This window comes from Meleagris gallopavo, chromosome 10 (assembly GCF_905368555.1).
Source record: "Meleagris gallopavo chromosome 10, MGAL_WU_HG_1.1, whole genome shotgun sequence".
NCBI classification, from domain to species: Eukaryota; Metazoa; Chordata; class Aves; order Galliformes; family Phasianidae; genus Meleagris; species Meleagris gallopavo.
Window position 1 is genome coordinate 4,839,067 of NC_139413.1, and position 17,571 is coordinate 4,856,637.

Here is a 17,571-nt window from a genome sequence, read left to right on the forward strand (position 1 = left end):
GCTCATGCACAGCACTGCCTGCTGGTTTGCAAACACGTAAAGATATCAGCACACACAGCTAAGCAGATGCACAGGGCTCAGTGATGCATTCTGACAGTCACTCCCTTGTAGAGGAGATGGGTCAAACACACCCACTCTGAATTTTGCATGTACACAAGAGCACGCAAGCACTGATTCATCTTTACACATCAACTCAGCCATGAAATCCTCACCTCATGAAAGCAAAGCAACAATTAGTCCTCCATACAGCCCATCTCCCAAGAGATGTTACGCACCCAAGGAGAGGGAGCCTTCAGTGCCCAGTACAGCTTCAGAATGCTTTCCTCTCTCAGGGAGGGGCGGGGTACCTCATTCATAGAAGAGCACAGGAAATGTCAGTTTTCCAAACAAGTTTATTCCCAGTTTGGCTCTGTGTAGGCTAATAGAACACCAGTCGGTTTTTCATAGCATTAAAAACCCTTTCAGCAGCTAGAAAATATTCCGTAAGCACTGTGTAAGCATTGTGCCACCTCCTGAAAGCTGTGAACAAAGAAACAAGCAACTCCTGGGACAATGAAGATACCACAAGGTCTCCATCTCCAAGGGGTAGTCAAGCCCAGAGGGATGGAGAAGTCACTGAGCTAACAGTCAGCTTGGCACCTCTCCCAAGCCCATGGTTCCTGTACCAGACACATCTTCTGAACCACACTCCATTTTCTCAGACCGAGTCCTCTGTGCTCAGCCCCTGCCTATGCTCTCATCTCCTTACCCACTTTCTTCAACTCTTTTGCAGCTGAAGGAGGCAGAGAAAGTGGGATCATCCATGGGATGCGAGGCAACGGCCTCCTATGAAGAAGGGTCCTGAATGTCTATGAAGTGACTGTACCTGGGGTGCCGGCGTAAACGGTTGTAGGCATGAATGGTCAGTTTTGGAAAAAGCTTCAGGAAATACTCAGCATAGTCTCCTGCTATTTCACTGATCCTGAAGGAGAAAGAACAAAAAATAAAACAGCAAAATAAAAGCTTTTTAAAAGAACATCCAAGGAACCCATGATGCCTCAATTCCTCCCTTGCAGAGAAAAGCCGTTCTGATAACACAGGAAGGTTTCCCACCAGTCCTTGAACTGCAACCTTTCCATGCTTTCCCTAAGATCTGCACTCTATCTTTTTGCTATTTCTCCAGCACCTCCACCTGCATCTTCACAGAAGAGCAGTGCTGGCCACTAGCCTGGGTGAAAGCATGACTTGGAGTTAGAGCCTGTGTCACCGGAGACCTGTGGCCTCAGATGTGAAACGCACATGGTTGTAGAGGGCTAGGCAGTCCAGCAGCTCTTCAGGAGCACTGAATGAGCCATTGGCTGCCCAGGATGGTGGTGAACTCACCATCCTTGGAGATGGATCAGGGGAAGGGTAGATGGGGCACCGAGTGGCATGGTTTAGAGCATGGGTTGGTGGTTAGATGGTTGGACTTGATGATCTTAGTGGCCTTTCTAACCTTAATGATTCTATGATTCAAACTGCCTCAGCTCAGTAACATCAGCACTTTGGAAATAGCAGCAAGCAGTAAGGAGGCTACCTCAAAGTACAAGGAAGGGGTGATACAAATCTGGGAGCCAGATGTTGCTTCAAAATCTGAAGTTTAATCCTGTGAGCAAGCTTCATTCTCACCCTCAGGAGGTGTTACACAATCCCTTATACACTACTGTGCTGTCAAAGGAAGCAACCCCTGAAAAAATGAGTTTTTATGAGCTTCCTCTCATATCCTGGCCTCCTTTCTAAAGAAGATTTTGCTCTCAAACTCACTGATTCTTACAGATATCCAACAAAACAACTGTGGCAGAGACAAGCGTGTGAACACATACCTCTTATCAGGGTGCTCATCCAGATTTCTGATGAATCTCAGTAGGTTTGTGATGTCTTTCTTGTAGAAGAATTTTCTCCCATCACTGCGAGTCGTCATGATACACAGAATCTCTTGATCAATCTGAAATAAGATTACGGATTATTTATTCCCTGCCTTTCACACACAACGTGAAAGCAGCACATCTGCTTTTACTTATCACAACTCCTGCCATTCTGCAGAGACATCACCTGGCATGGCTGCACTCTGTGACACTTATAAGTATGTTGACCAACATGAGCTCTGCAGGAAACACACAATACAGAGTCCCTGATCTTCCTGCCTGGTCAAGGCATAGCATTCATATTAGGACTGTCAACATGGCACAGTTGATTATGAACATCTACAGGAGAGGAGGAGAGAATCCAGAGTCTTGGTCCAGTTGAGGAAAACTTCTGGTTGAAGATCCAGCTCCAACCTCACATCAACCCAAAGAGAAGAGGTTTACCTGCTCAGTCCAGTTTGGGTAAAGAATAGGTTTTCCAGCATTAAGAGTGTCAAAAGCATCCTTTCGATCATCACCAGTCAGATCTTTGATTTTATTCCATATATGCTTTAGGACATTGAACTTCCTGCAGAACAAGGACCTTCATTAGCTGCAACAGCTAACACCATTCCCAGCATTGCAGGCAAATCCTGCACAAACAACTTGCCTTTGTGCTCTTAGGACTTACTTCTGTTTGCTCCAGAAATAGGGGTGCTCGCTCAGAGGTTCCAAGCCCCGTTCATCATGAGAGGCCAGGCTATCAATAAGGTCCAAAGCCTCCTCATAATCCACAGAATCTGCATCCATATCCTTGGTACTGACTTCATGAAGGGGTTTCCCACCCCTTGTTAAAACATACAGCATGAGCTTGCTGAGGTTCTGCAAAGAAACAAATCAAGATGTGTAAAGGTTCTTACCAAATGGAAGAAATGGGACCAGTATTCCTAAATAAGCAGAATGTATACATGGGTCTGCGGGTGTGCACAACTGTGCAAATATACATGGATAGAAACTCTGTAGGTTTGTGCACAATGAGGTGGGGCAAACACCATAATCCAGATCCCAAGGGCTGGATCCCAGAACCAGCCCAAGCCTTACATCCTAATCACTCCCATTCTCATATATGGTCTACCGTGACATGGGCTTGCCCCAAAAGCAACACATCTGCTAGTTGAGGATGCACAAGAGATGCCCCTAGAAATCACTGCAAAAGAAAGTATCAGAAATAACCTAAGGCTTGAAAACGTACATTGATTTGGATGGAAGTTACCTCTAAGTCTTTGTTGATAAATTCTGTTTTGCCTTCAGTCAGATTTCTGGTGCTATCAAAATCCGCCAAGTAAATTTTGCCACCTAAATCTGGGGAAATAAGAGAACGTTAACAAGTGAGGAACGTTGATGATACAAGCTTGTCTCTGCTTTCTTTAGAAAATAGATCTCTGGAGAGACTGCTGTGGGTTGTGCTATCTGCAAAGCCCAGAAATGCAAGCAGATCTAATGAGACGTGAAAGCTACTCTGTTCACTCCCCCAGGGCTATCTGGAACACGTCTGTGCTTATCCAGAGAACTAATGCCATTCTGCATAAACACAACTGCACCGGTCTTTCATATCTGACTTAGAATGGGAGGTGTCAGGCAACAGGAAACAACAACAGCAACAACAAAATAACCACCAAAACAACAAAAACCAACCAACCTATCAAGAAGTTCTTGGGATGCAGAGACTGGTGAGCAAACCCGAGTGAGTGCAGCTCTCTCACTGCCTGGAAGATCATCTTCAGGATGCCTTTGTAATCCTTTTGGTCTTCTGGGTCCTGCAGATGTTCTTCGAGGTTTTTCTCCCAGAGAGGGAAGCACAAATACACGCAGCCTTTTTCTTGCTCAGACTGGAAGAGCTTCAGTAGATGTTCACAGCTCCCACATTGGCCAAGGAATGTTTTCTCCTTGACACCTTCTGCACGGTGGTGTATCCATACCGCCACCTCCATCCCATCATAGAGCCCAAGGTAGATGTTATCCTGAATTCTCTGAGAGGTGTGCTGAAATACTTTCAATTTGCCAATCATGGGACGATACATCTTATGAAGACTTTGCAGCTGGTGCCTCCAACGTTTGCTCTTTGGCTCCCAGTTGTCAGGTTTTGTTGGAACAAACGTGGTGTTATAGTTCAGAAGAAGGCATGCCATTTTACTAGCACGGTTCCTATTTGCAACATCAATAAGTTTCCCAATGTCAGTCCTTGCACCTTTTTTACACAACATCTCTGCTATATCATATGTGTTTTTCTCTACAGCCACTGTCAGAGCTGTTTGGCCATCCTCACCTGCTTCATCAATTTTTATGTCATCCCTGTCCAACAGAGCTTCCACCAAACTTGTATTCTTCCTTTGCACAGCTAGAATGAGGGCAGTTTTGCCAGCTTCATCTTTGCAGTTGATATCAACACCACGGTCCAGCAGGAAACGGCCTATTTCAAGGACATCTGACTCATTTTTTCCCCTTACATTATCTTTGAGGGCATGGATCAAGGCATTCCTACCTTGATTGTCACAAATGTTCACATCAGCCCCCATCTCCTGGATAAGAGTTTTTACCACTGACAAGTGGCCTTCCAAACAAGCATCCATTAGTGCAGTCTTCCCTCCCTTGCGCAGTTTCTTCTTCTGCTCACTGGCCGTCCTCCTCAAATTCACATCTGCACCTTTGCTGTGCAGGAGCCTCAAGGCTTCCTCTTTCCCATACAAAGCAGCTTCCATGAAAGCAGTGAATCCATTATCGTCACTGTCATTAATGTTAAACCCACAACCAAAAAGGAGCTCCAGTATTTCCACGTCTCCCACCATCGCTGCCTCAATAAACGCAGTGCCACCATTATCCTTCCTGGCGTGTGGGCATGCACCTTTGGCCAGCAGAAGTTGGACCATCTCCTTGTCACCAGATTGCACAGCACTGTGAAGCGGTGTCCATCCAAATTCTACTTTGGAGTTCACATCTGCCCCATTCTCCAGCAGCTCCAGCACTTTTTCCCTCTGGCCATATCGCAAAGCATCATTTAACTCAGAAGCAATGTTTTCTGCTCTCTGCATGCTAGACATGGTAGATGCCTCCTGCTGACCGTGGGCTCTGGGCTCCACGATGGTCACAGGGAGGACTCTGTACCCTGGTGTTCCTCACCAAACAAACATCAAACATCCAGGGATCTCAGTGAAGGACGGGTTAAGTGCAAGACTCAGTGTCCTCATCACAAGGGATGCTCCAGGTCTGGCTGATGGAATGCACTAGGTGAGATATTGGCTTCACCTAATTAATAAGCAGAAGACCCTATTTTATTAAGCCATGAAACCTCATCATTTACATTGATGCCTTGCAGATGTGAGAGGAGCAACTCTCACATAGGATAGTAATGCCGATGCTAGCTGAAACAAGCATGACTACAGCTTTTACTAAGGGACACATCCCCCACTCATCCTCATTGCTTGCCCCATTTCACTGACCACAACACAAGCAGATGTCTCCCATGGGGCTGGCACATCTGAATGAAGGGATGGGGTGAATTTAGGATGTTCTTGCTATTAAAGTCATGATGGATTTCCTACAGGTTATTCAATAAGCCGTCCTTGATCTCCCCATCCAGCTGGAGAACACAGCATACAGGCAGAAACTGGCATTCTCCCACCCGACAAGCAGAATTCTAGATAATTAATATGAACTAATCAGAAAAGGGGCAGAGCAGTTTTTATGCATGAAGCCAAAGTTTAAATTCACAGCAGTGTACCCTCGGGAAAGACAAAGATCCCATTCTAGTACGGCTTCCGCCCTCTTTCCCCCAAACCACAAAGCAGTAACCAAACACTGTATTTCACTGACACCCCCACCCCTCCAGCACAGCAGGGCCAAACCAACGTCCCACCACCAGCAAGGAGAACCTGCAAGCCCTGGAAAGTGAAAGAGGAGAGGAAAAGCATGCAAAAAGTCTGTCCTTCTCTTTTTTCTTCTTCCTCTTCCGAGATGTAGAACAGCCCACTCACAGGAGCGTTACGCATTTCTGGCCCATCCCACTGGCTCTCAGCCAGAGGACAAGCCAAATCACACAGCTCCGCCTGCATTCACACATCGTCAGCAGTAACCACCAGCTCCAGGCAGACAAGAACAGGATCCTCTAATCAGTTGCAAGCCCAGCAACAGCTTAAGACAGCTCCAGAGCCAGGGAGCAGCTCTGCCAAGAACAAGCTCCCATAGGATGGAGCAGCACCTGGAAGGATTGTGCCTACTTTCGGAGGAGAAAAACAAGCTTTTGGGAGGTGGGTCTGGGGGCACTTTCAGCATGCAGCAGAAGTCTGCAAACCTGCTTGCAAGGTTCCATTCTCATGACCAAACAAATCTCCTAAGTCTCACCCAGGGGATCAAGCCATGTTGGAAGAAGGCAGCTGCCCCCTGCATCATTCTTGATAGCTGTCATCCCAGGATCATCTTTTATATCTTCCCCTCCTACGACACCACTCAAGGTAGCCTTCTACAGACTCAGCATAGCTTCTTCACTCAAGGGAGTACCAACTTTTAGATAACTGTGGGCAACACTGCCACAGCTCTATGATTTCCAAGCTGTTGGCCAGTGGACATATATAGCACAGGCATTTTCAGTCCAGCCGTCCAAGTATCAAAGAATCATTAAGACTGGAAAAGACCTCTGGGACCATCAGATCCAAACATAACTCACCCCCACCGTGCCCACTGCCCATATCCCTCAGTGCACATCTCCATGGTTCTGGAACACCTCCAGGGACAGTAACCCCCACCACCCTCCTGGGCAGCCTGTGCTTATTTATGGTCCAGAAGCCTTTTTTGAAGAGTCATCTTTGGCTTGAAGCAGGCCTGCATTGCAGCTCTTTGAGCATGATCCTTGCAACCTATTATTAAAAAAAAAAATAAAATCCAATTTACAACACAAAAATACCAATGCCACCCAGCTACATTAAAGCAGTTTGCTGTTTAATAGCATGAAGATGAAAGGGAGCCAGTTCTGACAGATGCACCATCAGAAATTGTTAGCCACAATACAAACCATTTGTAAACAGCATTATTGCCAGCAAGACATAGAAACAGACTCAGGATGTCTCAGACACTACAACAGCTTATTGGGGGCTGCAGTGCAGAAGCTGAGCTTCACAGCATGACAGTAGACACGGTAACATTAGGACCACAAAAAGAAAAAGCCAAGCTGAGGACAAGGAGCAGCCAGAGGATGGAAAAGCGATGGCTACCATGTTGTATGCCTGCACACCAGCAAAGCAGAGGGCTCAGGAGATGGGTTATGGACACAACAAGCAGGGAAACAAAGGACACAGTGATGCAAGTCCTCCTGTTCCTCCATGCTGATGGACACACACCCGGTTTGCAGCTCTCCCTTGAGATAGCATCCACGCACTGGCCACAAATAAACATGAACTAAAAGATGACAACAGAAATTGCCTGCTAAGTCAAAATAATTTTAAAAGAAGCTAAGAATAGTAAGGATGGGTCTTTTTTCTCGTGTTCTTTGTACTTCCTTCCTTATTATATTTCTAACTAAGAACATCCAAAGATTTATATGCTTGGCCACACCACCATGCTGGAGCAGAGCACTGGAAAATAGCCTACAGGAAGATGTGACCTGAACTGTGGCAGGTGGAGCTCTGAATACAGAATCACTACGGATGGAAAAAACCTCTAAGAACACCTACTCTAACCATCCATTCCCAGTGTTGCCTACTATATCACTTAGTGTCACAACCCCACATTTCTTGAACACCCCCAGGGATGGTGACCCCACCACTCCCCTGGGCTGCCTGTGCCAATTCATCACCACCCAGAGAAGAAATGTTTCCCAATATCCAGCCTGAAGCACTAACCAAAGCTCATTCTGCAGTAGAGCACTGCTACACTTCCAATCTATATTTGCTTCCCTTCTGGGCTTCCACTCTGTTCTCACCAGTACAAAGAAAACCAACTCTAAACAGCACATCCATAGCAAGTGGGCTCAAGAAGAGGTGAGGGCAACACCCAGGCATACAAGCACCCCACCAAGCAGGTCACCATGCACAGTGCATGGACAAGAAGAGCAGAACAGATCCTCTGAAGGCACCCAAAGTTCATCAGACAGGCATCCAACTTGAGGACATAAACTTAAATGCATTTCCCCAGCTGGGAGGGGGATCCCAGCACTGCTTCTCCCATCTGTTTCCCACCCCCTGCCCTTCCCCACCAGCTGTGTCTGGGTTACAGCTGCAGCACATCAGAGCCAGCATGGAGCATATGGCTGCAGAGCCCAGCACCCTGCAGTGCCAGAGAGCAGGAATACTGCCCTTCATGTTGGAGCATTTATTTGCAGGTTGTCTTTCCGTAATACATAACGGACGAATGCATGCAGCCACATATCAGAATGTCTCTTCTGATCCCAAATTCCCAGACCTTGCCCTGGGAAACTTTGGCCATGGTTTATGGGAGGCTCCAGTTCTGCTTTCTCAAGGCGGGTCTGTGGTTTGAGGTTGGTTTTTTATTGTTTTTTTTTTTTTTCCCCAAGGCTTTGTTATATGAGGCTGGGGTTTTGCCAGCAGTGAAGGATGTATTAGATGCAAGCATGTGGTTTTGTCAATGGAGTTTTCTCTTTGTGAAATGAAACAATGCCAATTTGACCTTTTTTTTTGGGGGGGGGGCAAATTGACTTTTTTTAATAGAAAGTCACATTTGAATTAATGTCAAAGTGTGCAAGACAAAGTTTTTTGTTTTTTTTTTTTTGTTAGGCAAAATCAAATGGATGTGATTTTGTTTCTCTTTGTCTCAGTGCCATTTGTTGCTCTCACTGAGTCTATTTCTGGGTAATTTAAACATATGCTGGCTATCTTTCTCCTCATTCCTTGAACAAAAGATAAGGTGGGCAGCTTCATCTCTCTTCCTCCATTTAGGTGCGTGTCAACTGTAGAAGAAGAGCTGATGTGATCTTTGGAATGTGTGGCCATGCCAGAAGAGACAGGAATGTTTGTTACGGAAGCTGTTGCTTGCAAACATCACTTCAGTGGTTGTGACCCACTTGTGTTAGCAGCATTGCCTTGGGATCTGAGAGCCCATTAACTGCAACACAACTCTTCCTCACTTCCTGCACTCATGCTCTCCTCAATACAGCTCATTTTGCCTTCCACACAGGCAATAAATAGAAAGTTGGAGGTTTAAAGGGATGCTTGGTTTGGTTGTTATTTGGGGCAGTGCTTGGATGAAACATCCTGGACCTTGGGAGGCAGTATGTTGGAGTTGGGTGGTTTCCAACACCCTTCCTGGTACCATGAGGAAGTTTTACTCTTCACAGGTTTCCCCTTCCCTTGCTGTTTTTCTCAGGTCACAAGTTTCAAAGGGGCTGTAGGTAGCCTCAAGCCATGAACTGCAAGCAGCTTTCCTTACACGCGTGCTTTGTAACGGCCCCCCAAAGGCTGAAAGAGAAAATCAATGAAAAGCCCACAGCCAGTAATGGTGTCACAGCATTGCCCTCTTTGTGTTTTATTTTGTAACCATGATGTCATGTTTGTAGCAAAAATGGACCTCTGTATGCCATTCACTTCGGTAACACAACGAAGGTGGTTCCAGTTGTAAAAGTAAATAATAAATAACAAAACAGCTCAAATAGCCCCGTGAATGCAGCTGGGACCCACCAGACTCAGAGGTAGAAGCGGGAGGACTCAGGAGTAACATCCTTAAACTGGTCCTTGGGGTTCCTCAGCTGCAGACCGGCCAGGGCAACACCAGACCCAACTGTAAACCAAACTGTAAACACAGCTTTTACCTCCCAAGTGATTTAAAAATAAGTTTTCAACACTCCAAGTGCCCTTCTGCTCTGCTGTTCTCTGCCTAGAACAAGCTGCTAGCCCATGTGCCGAGGTGCCGGCCACAGAGCTCTATTTAAGGGCAAAAAAAGGGAAATGGCACGAACTGCAAAGCATCCTTTTATGGCCATCAATGGTCCTCCATGCTCCCAGGAAACCTCAGACCCAGTTCGGTGCAGCTCTCCCTGCTGCTATTTGCGTACCTTGCTCCACGGATGCATTACAAAGCTATTTTTCTCTCTTGCAGTTATTATACAGAAGCCGTGGGAGGCATGCTAAGTGCTGCAATACCTAAAATAAATTAATTTACAAGCTCCTCCGAGCAAGGGATGTGCGCATGCTTTGAGCAGTGCTCTTCTCATAAATACATATCATAACAATAGCCACAAAATAAATAATAACAATAACAAAAATGCCTGTGACCTAAGTTCGAGTGCTGCCTGCAGGCCACAAAGCTTAAGGAAAGGATAGAAAAGTCACTGCTAAGGCCGTGCTGCTCCCGGGCCCACCATTCTTCTTGCTGAAACATGGGTGGCTTCAACCCTGTGCAGCCCAACAACGGGACCACCGGCAATGGGGTGGGAAGGCCTCTCCGTAGGGCAGCCTCAGTGGGAGCACTGAAGGTCCTGGGCGTCCTGCCGGAAGGCTGGGATTTCAGCCCAAACTCCACCACCAGGCCCTCGGTGCCCACCCGGAGCGGGTTTGGTGCTGGGCATGGGTCAGGTGTGCAAGCGCTTGTTGATGCTGCAGCTGGCGGCCTGCTTGGTCATGTCCTGGTAGGAGGCTGACTTCAGGAAGCGGGGGTAGGAGTCCTTCTCCATCAGGGTGCGGGTCTTCGCCTGCGCCTCGTTGAAGCAAGCGGAAGTGGCTCCTGTGAGGTTCTTCCTGGTGATCTCCCTGGTTTCGTGGTCAATGTTAACCTGCAAGGAAGGAGCACCCATAAATGTTAGCTTAGCGCTGGCCAGTGTGGGGAGAGGAGCGGGCTTCTCCTAATGAGGGTGAAGACACAGGGTCATAGAATCATTACGGTTGGAAAGACCTCTATGATCATCAAGACCCACCATCAACCCGTGCCCCCTGACCGCTCAGACCATGTCACTCAGTGTAACATCTACCCTTCCCCTGGATACCCCCAGGGATGGTGACTCCACTGCCTCTCTGGGCAGCCTGTGCCAATGCTTCACCATTCCTTCTGAGAAGAAATTTTTCCTCGTATGAAACTTGCTGGCCTTTACACCTCTTCATTTTGGGTCACCACATGAGATTGGAAAGCTCAGGTGAATGAGGCCAAACCTTTCCACTGAGCTGAAACAGCATCTACCAAAACTCACTGGATATTTTATGATGTTTTATCCCTTCCCCTTCCCATCCAGTGCTACACAGCAGAGGCAGGGTCGGCTCTCACCTCTCTGGGTGCCTCGCTTTGGACAAACTCCTCAAAGATCCTGTTGGCTTTGGAGGCCAGCTTGGTTTTGGAGCGGGTCTTCTTGAAGTCCTCGCAGGCCAGCCAGAAGTCCAGGTTCTCCTCGCTAAACTCAGTCTTCAGGAAGGTGTGGAAGGCAGTCACCCCATCTGCAACAGAGGGACAGGCAGTGAGTGGGGTTGGAGGGGAAGAAGTCATCAAGACTTGCACTGGGAGGTGATGGGGCTGCTGGATGTGGCATTGCCCACCATCTCCCTGGGAGACCATACCACAGCATCTCTGGATTTCCTTTCCCTCTGGACAAACTCCAGCCTCTGAACTTCTGCTAATTGGCCTTAAGGCTCCAATAAAATCCTTTCCCACAGACAAATAATCCTCCAGTTTTATTTATCTGACCTTTCTGTAATGAGTCTTTAGAGTGGTTTCTTTACAGCTTCGGAAAAGAGCTAATTCTATGAAGGGAAAATCCACTAAGATATGAGTGCCTGTGGGAATCAAGGAGAGATGGCTTTATTTTTATTTCTCAGCTGGGATTTAGGGGAATGAGATGCTGAGGAGTATGGGAGAGTGCCTGCAGCAGGGGAACCAGGCTTGGGGGGATATATTTATTGAGTTACAAAGCTGGAGATGTTCGCTAACCTTCACAGCACATGACGAAGGCTGGAAAAAGATGCCTGCCCTGGACTAGCACTGTGGAAGGACTGTCTGTTGCCATGGAATAAATTTAAGCAGACAAATACTTTTGTGTTCATATCTGGTCTCCTTGCTGGCCCTATGGCTACAACGCCTTACATGAACTGTATGAACTGCCGTGAATTTTGGAGAGGAAAATGGAGGTGTGCATCTCAGCACAGCGGTTGAATGCCTTCTCTCCATGTAAGAGCCATTGGAGAGGTATAGGATGGGCAGACAGAGGGCAGCAATGTTTTCCAAAGCAATAAAATCCTGCGGGAAAGCAGCTACATGGGCAGCAGACATGAGCCCAGAGAATGTAATGGAAAGATACCCTCCAGCTGAAGGTACGTGCCACCTCTCAGCATGCCCACAGCTTTGTGTGCTCCTGGCCCACAAAGCTGTGAGACAGCACTTCTGTCCCCCAAAAACATCCAGCCAGAAGGGAAGGGTAAAGCCACAGGGACCTGGCTGCGCACTGGGCATGGGGACACATTCCAAGTTTCTAGAGCAGCTAACTGAGGAGGAGATCTGGCTCCAGGATACATCCTACATGCTCTTATAAAGAGGAAAAAACAAAATCCAACTCACTTTTACTCTTGAGGAGCTGGTCAAAGGATTCCCTCCACTCAAGCACTTCTCGTGAGGAGTCTCTGCGAAAAAAAACAACAGGACATGAGGCTTGCCATCTTGCCGGCGAAGGATGGGAGCACTTCACTAAAGCAGTTCACGATGAGACAGCTCAAGAAGGGAAGCAGCAGCACCAGCAGGAAGCCACAGCGAGACCCCAGTATCCTTTACCTGTGAGCCCTCTTTCCTTTCTCTTTTCCTCTTTCTTTTACATTCCCTGATGGCTCACCAGACTTCAGCTCCATAGTGCAGCTTTGGCTGGGCAGTCTCCTCTAGAGGATGCTCAGCAGAGTCCTTTTCCCCAGTAGCAGCCCAGCAGAGCCCTCTCTGCATGCAGGCGTCTGGCTGACAGCCGCAAGGTTCAGTATTTTGTTTTTAATGCTGTATGCATTCCCTGGGGGACTCAGGCACGGGTTTGAGGTACCAGCACCTGTGGGAGCCCTCTGGCTTTCCAACTTGATGCTAAGCCCCCACTCTGCCTAATGCCGGTGCATCCTTCTCCAACCCGACTTTATAACTGGTGGAGCTGGGACGTGGCAGGCAGTGGGGCGGGACCGCCAGGACGAACAGCACCGCATCCTCCCCGTTAAGCAGAGCATCCCCAGGGACAGCCTAGCCCAAGGGGACCCGCAGCCTCAGCTTACCTCCGCCTGGAGCCCAGCTGCAGCTTGCCCGCTGCCCCGCTGCCGTGTCTCAGCTCCGGTTTATGCAGCAGGATCCCCAAGCGGGTCTTGAGTTCCTTGGCTCTGGAAGAGAGGAAGTGGAGAGGTTGGAATGTGGGGACTGCCACCACCATCCCTGTTCGCAGGGGTAGCCCTCTCTCCTCCAGCTCTCTGGCTTTCTTGCTTTCTGCTGCATACAATAATCAATCCCCTAATGGCTTTTTCTGCTTCCTGGCAACCGTGCTCCGCAGTGAGCTGGAAAAATCACAGCGCTCGCCTTCTGCTCAGCAGAGAAGGAGCATCTCCGCACTGTGCTGTCACAGCTGCTCCCCTGCTTTTTAGGGGTGCCATAGAGCTGTCGCCATCACCTACCCCATGCCTCGGGGACCCGGACAGCACAATGGCAGCTGTGGCAACTTGGAGCCAGATGAGTCCCCACCGGGTGTCCTGCAACAGGGCAGGAGCTGCTGCTAAATCCGCTCCTCTCCCTTGGGTCTCCTGGCAGCGCGCAGCCCTGCTGCTATTTGCGTACTGCAGCTCCTGCTGGCATCCCAAGGCGCCCGTGCAAAAATAAGTGCTTAAATGTCAGGGCACCAGCATTGCACAGCTTCGTAGCCATGTTTGGCAGGATGTCCCCGTTGCTGTGAGCGCCTCTATTAAAGCAGTGCTGCTGCCAACCTGTGCTGAGATGGAGATGGCAGAAATAACGTCGTGTGTGCACACGGCAAGGTGTGGGGCAGCCTAGGTGTTTCAGCTCTACATCTCCTCCTGGGAACCACAGCAAATCCTGCAGCCATCCCTAGCTGTGAGTTCAGTGCAGTCTGCACCCTGATTTCTATCAAAACATCATGACAGCAGAGGCTGATCCGACGTCAGGAGCATCTTTTCCAGCTAACCCTCTACTTCCCAGTGCTGTGGCATGGCAAAGCCCCTTACCTCTCCAGGCAAATGATAGGAAGCGCAGCCAATCGTCGGCACATGCTGAGAGCTGGGCACCGAGGCATCCAGCAACTCATTGAATCCTCTGAGCACCACCTGTACTTCTGCGTTGCGTGCTGCTGGCTGGAATAGCGTCGAGGAGCTGTGCTTATATGGGGCGGGAAGGCTGGGAGGGTACCCGGCTCCACTCCAGCCTCCAGCCAACCAACAGCTGCTCGGCACCAGCAGAGATGATAACCGCTTGGGTAGGTGCAAAGGGAGGGGGAGGGAGGCTCGTCCTTGAGCATCAGTCAGCACTGCTTCCTCGATAAGTGGAAAAAATAGGCTCGCGTCCACCGACGTGTGCAGCCTGCTGAGTAACCGCAGGAACGGCGAAGGGGACAAGCAATTAGTCAGCACCATCCCACCGGCTGATGACTCCAAAGCCTCATCCCTGCACGGCGAAGGCTGGCGTGGTGGCATCACTGCAGCAGGGACACCTTGCTGACCCCAGGGCAGCCCCCCAGCACCACGCTGCTGTGCAGAGCAGAGCTACGCGACATTTTGGCACTACTCAAAGAGCATCACGGCCAACTTCAAGGCTGGTTAAATGAGGTCTGATGTCTGCCCGTGTCTCTTCATTGCAGATTTTCTGGAGAAGGGGAGGGGAAAAGCACTGATGAAAGACTGAACATAGCGTGGGGAAACACCTGGTAAAGGGGCATCCCAATGGGAACTGAATATGGAAAGAGTAGAGCTGAAACTCTACTGAAACTAAGACACAGAAACAGGCAAGAAGATGGGAACTGAATGGATACTCCTCATCTTCTCCTTCCTCTACACTTCTCCCATTAGCACCAGCTCAGCAGCCAGCAGAGGCAAATTTCATGAACTCAAGCTGCCTCCTGCCTTGCTGCCCCATTGCCAGCATCAATCCAACATAGTAAGGGCCAGAGCTCACAGGAGACAACCTACCCATGGCAGCGGAGTTGGAACTAGATGATCTTTAGGGTCCCTTCCAACCTAAACCATTCTATGATCCTTCTGTTCTGTTTCCCTTCCAACTCAGGATGTTCTGTGGTTCTATGATCACTGGCCCTGACGTTCCAGCCCTCACTTTGCTCCAGCCCCTTCCTCCCCACTGCTTTTCCCCATAGAAATAAGGTGTAAACATACCTTGTCCCCTCTGTAGCATCTTTTGAATGCTCAGGTGAGAGAAGGCTGATGGAAGTCAGAAGTTAGAAAAAGGCTACAATGGGAGCCTGGGCTTTTCAAGCCCCACAGGAGGAAGAGAACCTTTATAAAACCTCAGCAGGAGGGAAACTGTAGGACCATCAGGGTTGGAAAAGATATCCAAGACTACCAAGTCCAACCATCAACCTGACCTATAGAGACCCACCACTAGCCCTTGTCCATTAGTATCACATCCTCACGTCTCTTCAATACCCCCAGGGATGGGGGACTCCCCCTCTTCCCTGGGCAGCCTGCTCCAAGGCTTGGCCACCCTTTCCAGGAAGAAATTCTTCCCCAAATCCAACCTAAACCTAAAATCAAGAGCCAGCTGGAGGCTGCATCTTCTTAGGCAGCAAGGCTGCTCAGCCAGAAGGTGCACAAAGCCATGGGAAATTATACCTGAGCCCCTGCCCTGCTGCCTTGGGGCAGGTTTTGATCTTTCCCCTTCAGTGGGTGAGATCCAGCATGGGAGATGGTCTGTGCTATATTTTCTAATGCACAGCTCCTCATTAGGGTTATGCAATAACTTCTGAGCCCAACTATGTGTGTGTACTCAGATGTCTTCATTCTGTTCAATATCTAATTAAATTACGTGCTTCCTATCTCATTTAGCTTAGCAGCCTCCTGCAGCTCCAGCCCGTGTTCTGTGTTATCAGCCCTTGTTTTGGAACACAAAAACCCAGCTGTGTTGCAATGCCCAGGGCTGGGCTGCTTTCCCATCAACATGCTGCAACACTGGCAGCACGAAGCCCACCGTCCATGGAACCAGCATGGCCCCTCACATCACCAGCAAGGTCCCAGCATCCAGCCCTGCTGATAAGAACCTCCCCATTGCTATTTCCCTATAGGTATTTTTCTCTGGAAGAGACTTGGAAGAAGGAAGAGGAGCCACGGTAAATAGGGAACAGATGTTGGGCGTGGGGAATGGGAGAAGAAGGGAAAGAGCTGAGGGATGTGGGCAGAGGAAGAAATGCAAAATCATGTGGTTTGGTGGAATGGGAGGGGTACAGAAAGGGATGGGATGTAAGGGGAGAAGGAGAGGAAGAGCTTATGCATGTGTGCATGGGAGACAGTTGTGGGTCTCCATAGGACAGGCTGAAGGCTGAATTTGGTAATCTTGAATATCTTTTCCAACCCTGATGGTTCTATGGCTTCCCTCCTGCTGAGGTTTTATAAATGTTCTCTTCTTCTCGTGAGGCTTGCATGGCACCATGCTGTCCCGGTGCATCACAGGAGGGTGATGCTGATTCACCTGACTCCTTTCCAAATGATTGGGAGCAGCAGCAATGGGTGATGGTAATACCTGAAGGCCGTGTCCCGAGGGCTGTGTCTGCACAGAGAGGTGTTGGATGGATTGCCAGCCAAAAAAAAAAAAAAAAAGCACTCTGTCCTCACACACAGCATTGGAGGGAATCATTGCTCTGGAAATTCATAGCAGCGTGGAAAGGGATGACTGAAAGACAGAAGAAAAAAAAATCATTAAAAATTAGAATTACAAATGGGGTTTTCAAGGGGCAGCTGTTCCCCACTCTGCCCCTGCACTCGCTTCGTGCAGCATGCAAGCACAGCTGTGTAGGGAGAGGTATCTGACAGCAGGTATTTTTAATCTTCCCTTTCCGATCCCAGCACCTGCTCTGTAAAGACACTGAACAGCAAGGGAAAAAAAAAAAAATTAAAAAAAAAAACAACAAAGGCAGCAGCTAAATATATCCTAACGGAGAGCAGAGACAGAGCGGCACTAATGGCAGATTCTCCCCTTGGATGCATGCAAATCGGTTTGGCTCAGGAAGAGGCTTAGAGGGAAAGGAGCTGCAGATGAAAGGAGAAAACAATAAAAGAAGATCATTAGAGTCAACGGAGTGGGATAGGAAGAGAACAGAGGGGGTGATAAATTGCACTGCAGCAATTCCTGTAGAAAAACAAGCTTGCTGAGGTTTTCTTTTTGAATGAGGCTGCAGCCCTGCATGGGCCATGTAACTAACACTCACCTGTGGGCAGGGAGGGATATCAGGAAACATTTCTTTTTTCAAAGAGCAGTGATGGAGTGGCACAGCTGCCCAGGGAGTGGGGGGTAACCGTCCCTCGAGGTGTCACAGAACCATGGAGATGTGGCACTGAGGGATGTGGTCAATGATGGGGGTGGGTTGGGGGATCCCCAAGGATCCCCCAAGGTCTTCTCCAACCTGAATGACTCCATGGTTCTGCATTCCTTCCAAACGGCCATGAGGCAGCGTGACCTGTAGGACAGCAGGACGCATCCGACCTCACAGCTTTTCCAGACACACAGGCACAACAAGGCAGGTAGTTCTCAGGCTGTT

General features: G+C 48.7%; 2 protein-coding genes across 5 annotated transcripts; both read right to left on the reverse strand.

The window, feature by feature from the left end:
- Window positions 1-374: 374 nt before the first annotated feature.
- On the reverse strand, window positions 375-5,926 carry RNASEL (ribonuclease L). 4 transcript variants are annotated; one of them, XM_010715757.4, is made up of 7 exons: window positions 5,792-5,926; window positions 3,562-5,165; window positions 3,136-3,224; window positions 2,554-2,744; window positions 2,328-2,451; window positions 1,842-1,963; window positions 375-961 (listed from the first exon to the last, which is right to left on the reverse strand). In XM_010715757.4, the coding sequence occupies exons 2-7, from the start codon at window positions 4,958-4,960 to the stop codon at window positions 826-828; spliced, it is 2,061 nt and encodes a 686-aa protein (XP_010714059.2). In that variant the 5' UTR covers window positions 4,961-5,165; window positions 5,792-5,926; the 3' UTR covers window positions 375-825. The 4 variants fall into 4 exon arrangements, 3 of the variants coding, with proteins under 3 accessions (XP_010714059.2, XP_010714060.2, XP_010714058.2); XM_010715758.4 differs by having other exon boundaries at window positions 5,360-5,922; XM_010715756.4 differs by having other exon boundaries at window positions 3,562-5,922.
- Window positions 5,927-9,363: 3,437 nt separating this feature from the next.
- Window positions 9,364-14,237, reverse strand: RGS16 (regulator of G protein signaling 16). The gene is made up of 5 exons (XM_003208567.5): window positions 14,039-14,237; window positions 13,085-13,186; window positions 12,402-12,463; window positions 11,121-11,287; window positions 9,364-10,635 (listed from the first exon to the last, which is right to left on the reverse strand). Exons 1-5 carry the CDS (start codon window positions 14,116-14,118, stop codon window positions 10,435-10,437), a joined length of 612 nt encoding a protein of 203 aa, XP_003208615.2. The 5' UTR covers window positions 14,119-14,237; the 3' UTR covers window positions 9,364-10,434.
- Between the last annotated feature and the right edge of the window lie 3,334 nt (window positions 14,238-17,571).

Coding starts and splice junctions, on each gene's coding strand:
- RNASEL (XM_010715757.4), bottom strand. CDS start 4,960: ATGTCTAGCATGCAGAGAGCAGAAAACATTGCTTCTGAGTTAAATGAT. Junction 2,745..3,135: donor TTATCAACAAAGACTTAGAG/GTAACTTCCATC, acceptor GTTTCTTTGCAG/AACCTCAGCAAGCTCATGCT. Junction 2,452..2,553: donor TATTTCTGGAGCAAACAGAA/GTAAGTCCTAAG, acceptor CTTGTTCTGCAG/GAAGTTCAATGTCCTAAAGC.
- RGS16 (XM_003208567.5), bottom strand. CDS start 14,118: ATGAGTTGCTGGATGCCTCGGTGCCCAGCTCTCAGCATGTGCCGACGA. Junction 12,464..13,084: donor CAGCTGGGCTCCAGGCGGAG/GTAAGCTGAGGC, acceptor TTTTTTTCGCAG/AGACTCCTCACGAGAAGTGC. Junction 10,636..11,120: donor AAAGCGAGGCACCCAGAGAG/GTGAGAGCCGAC, acceptor CCTTCCTTGCAG/GTTAACATTGACCACGAAAC.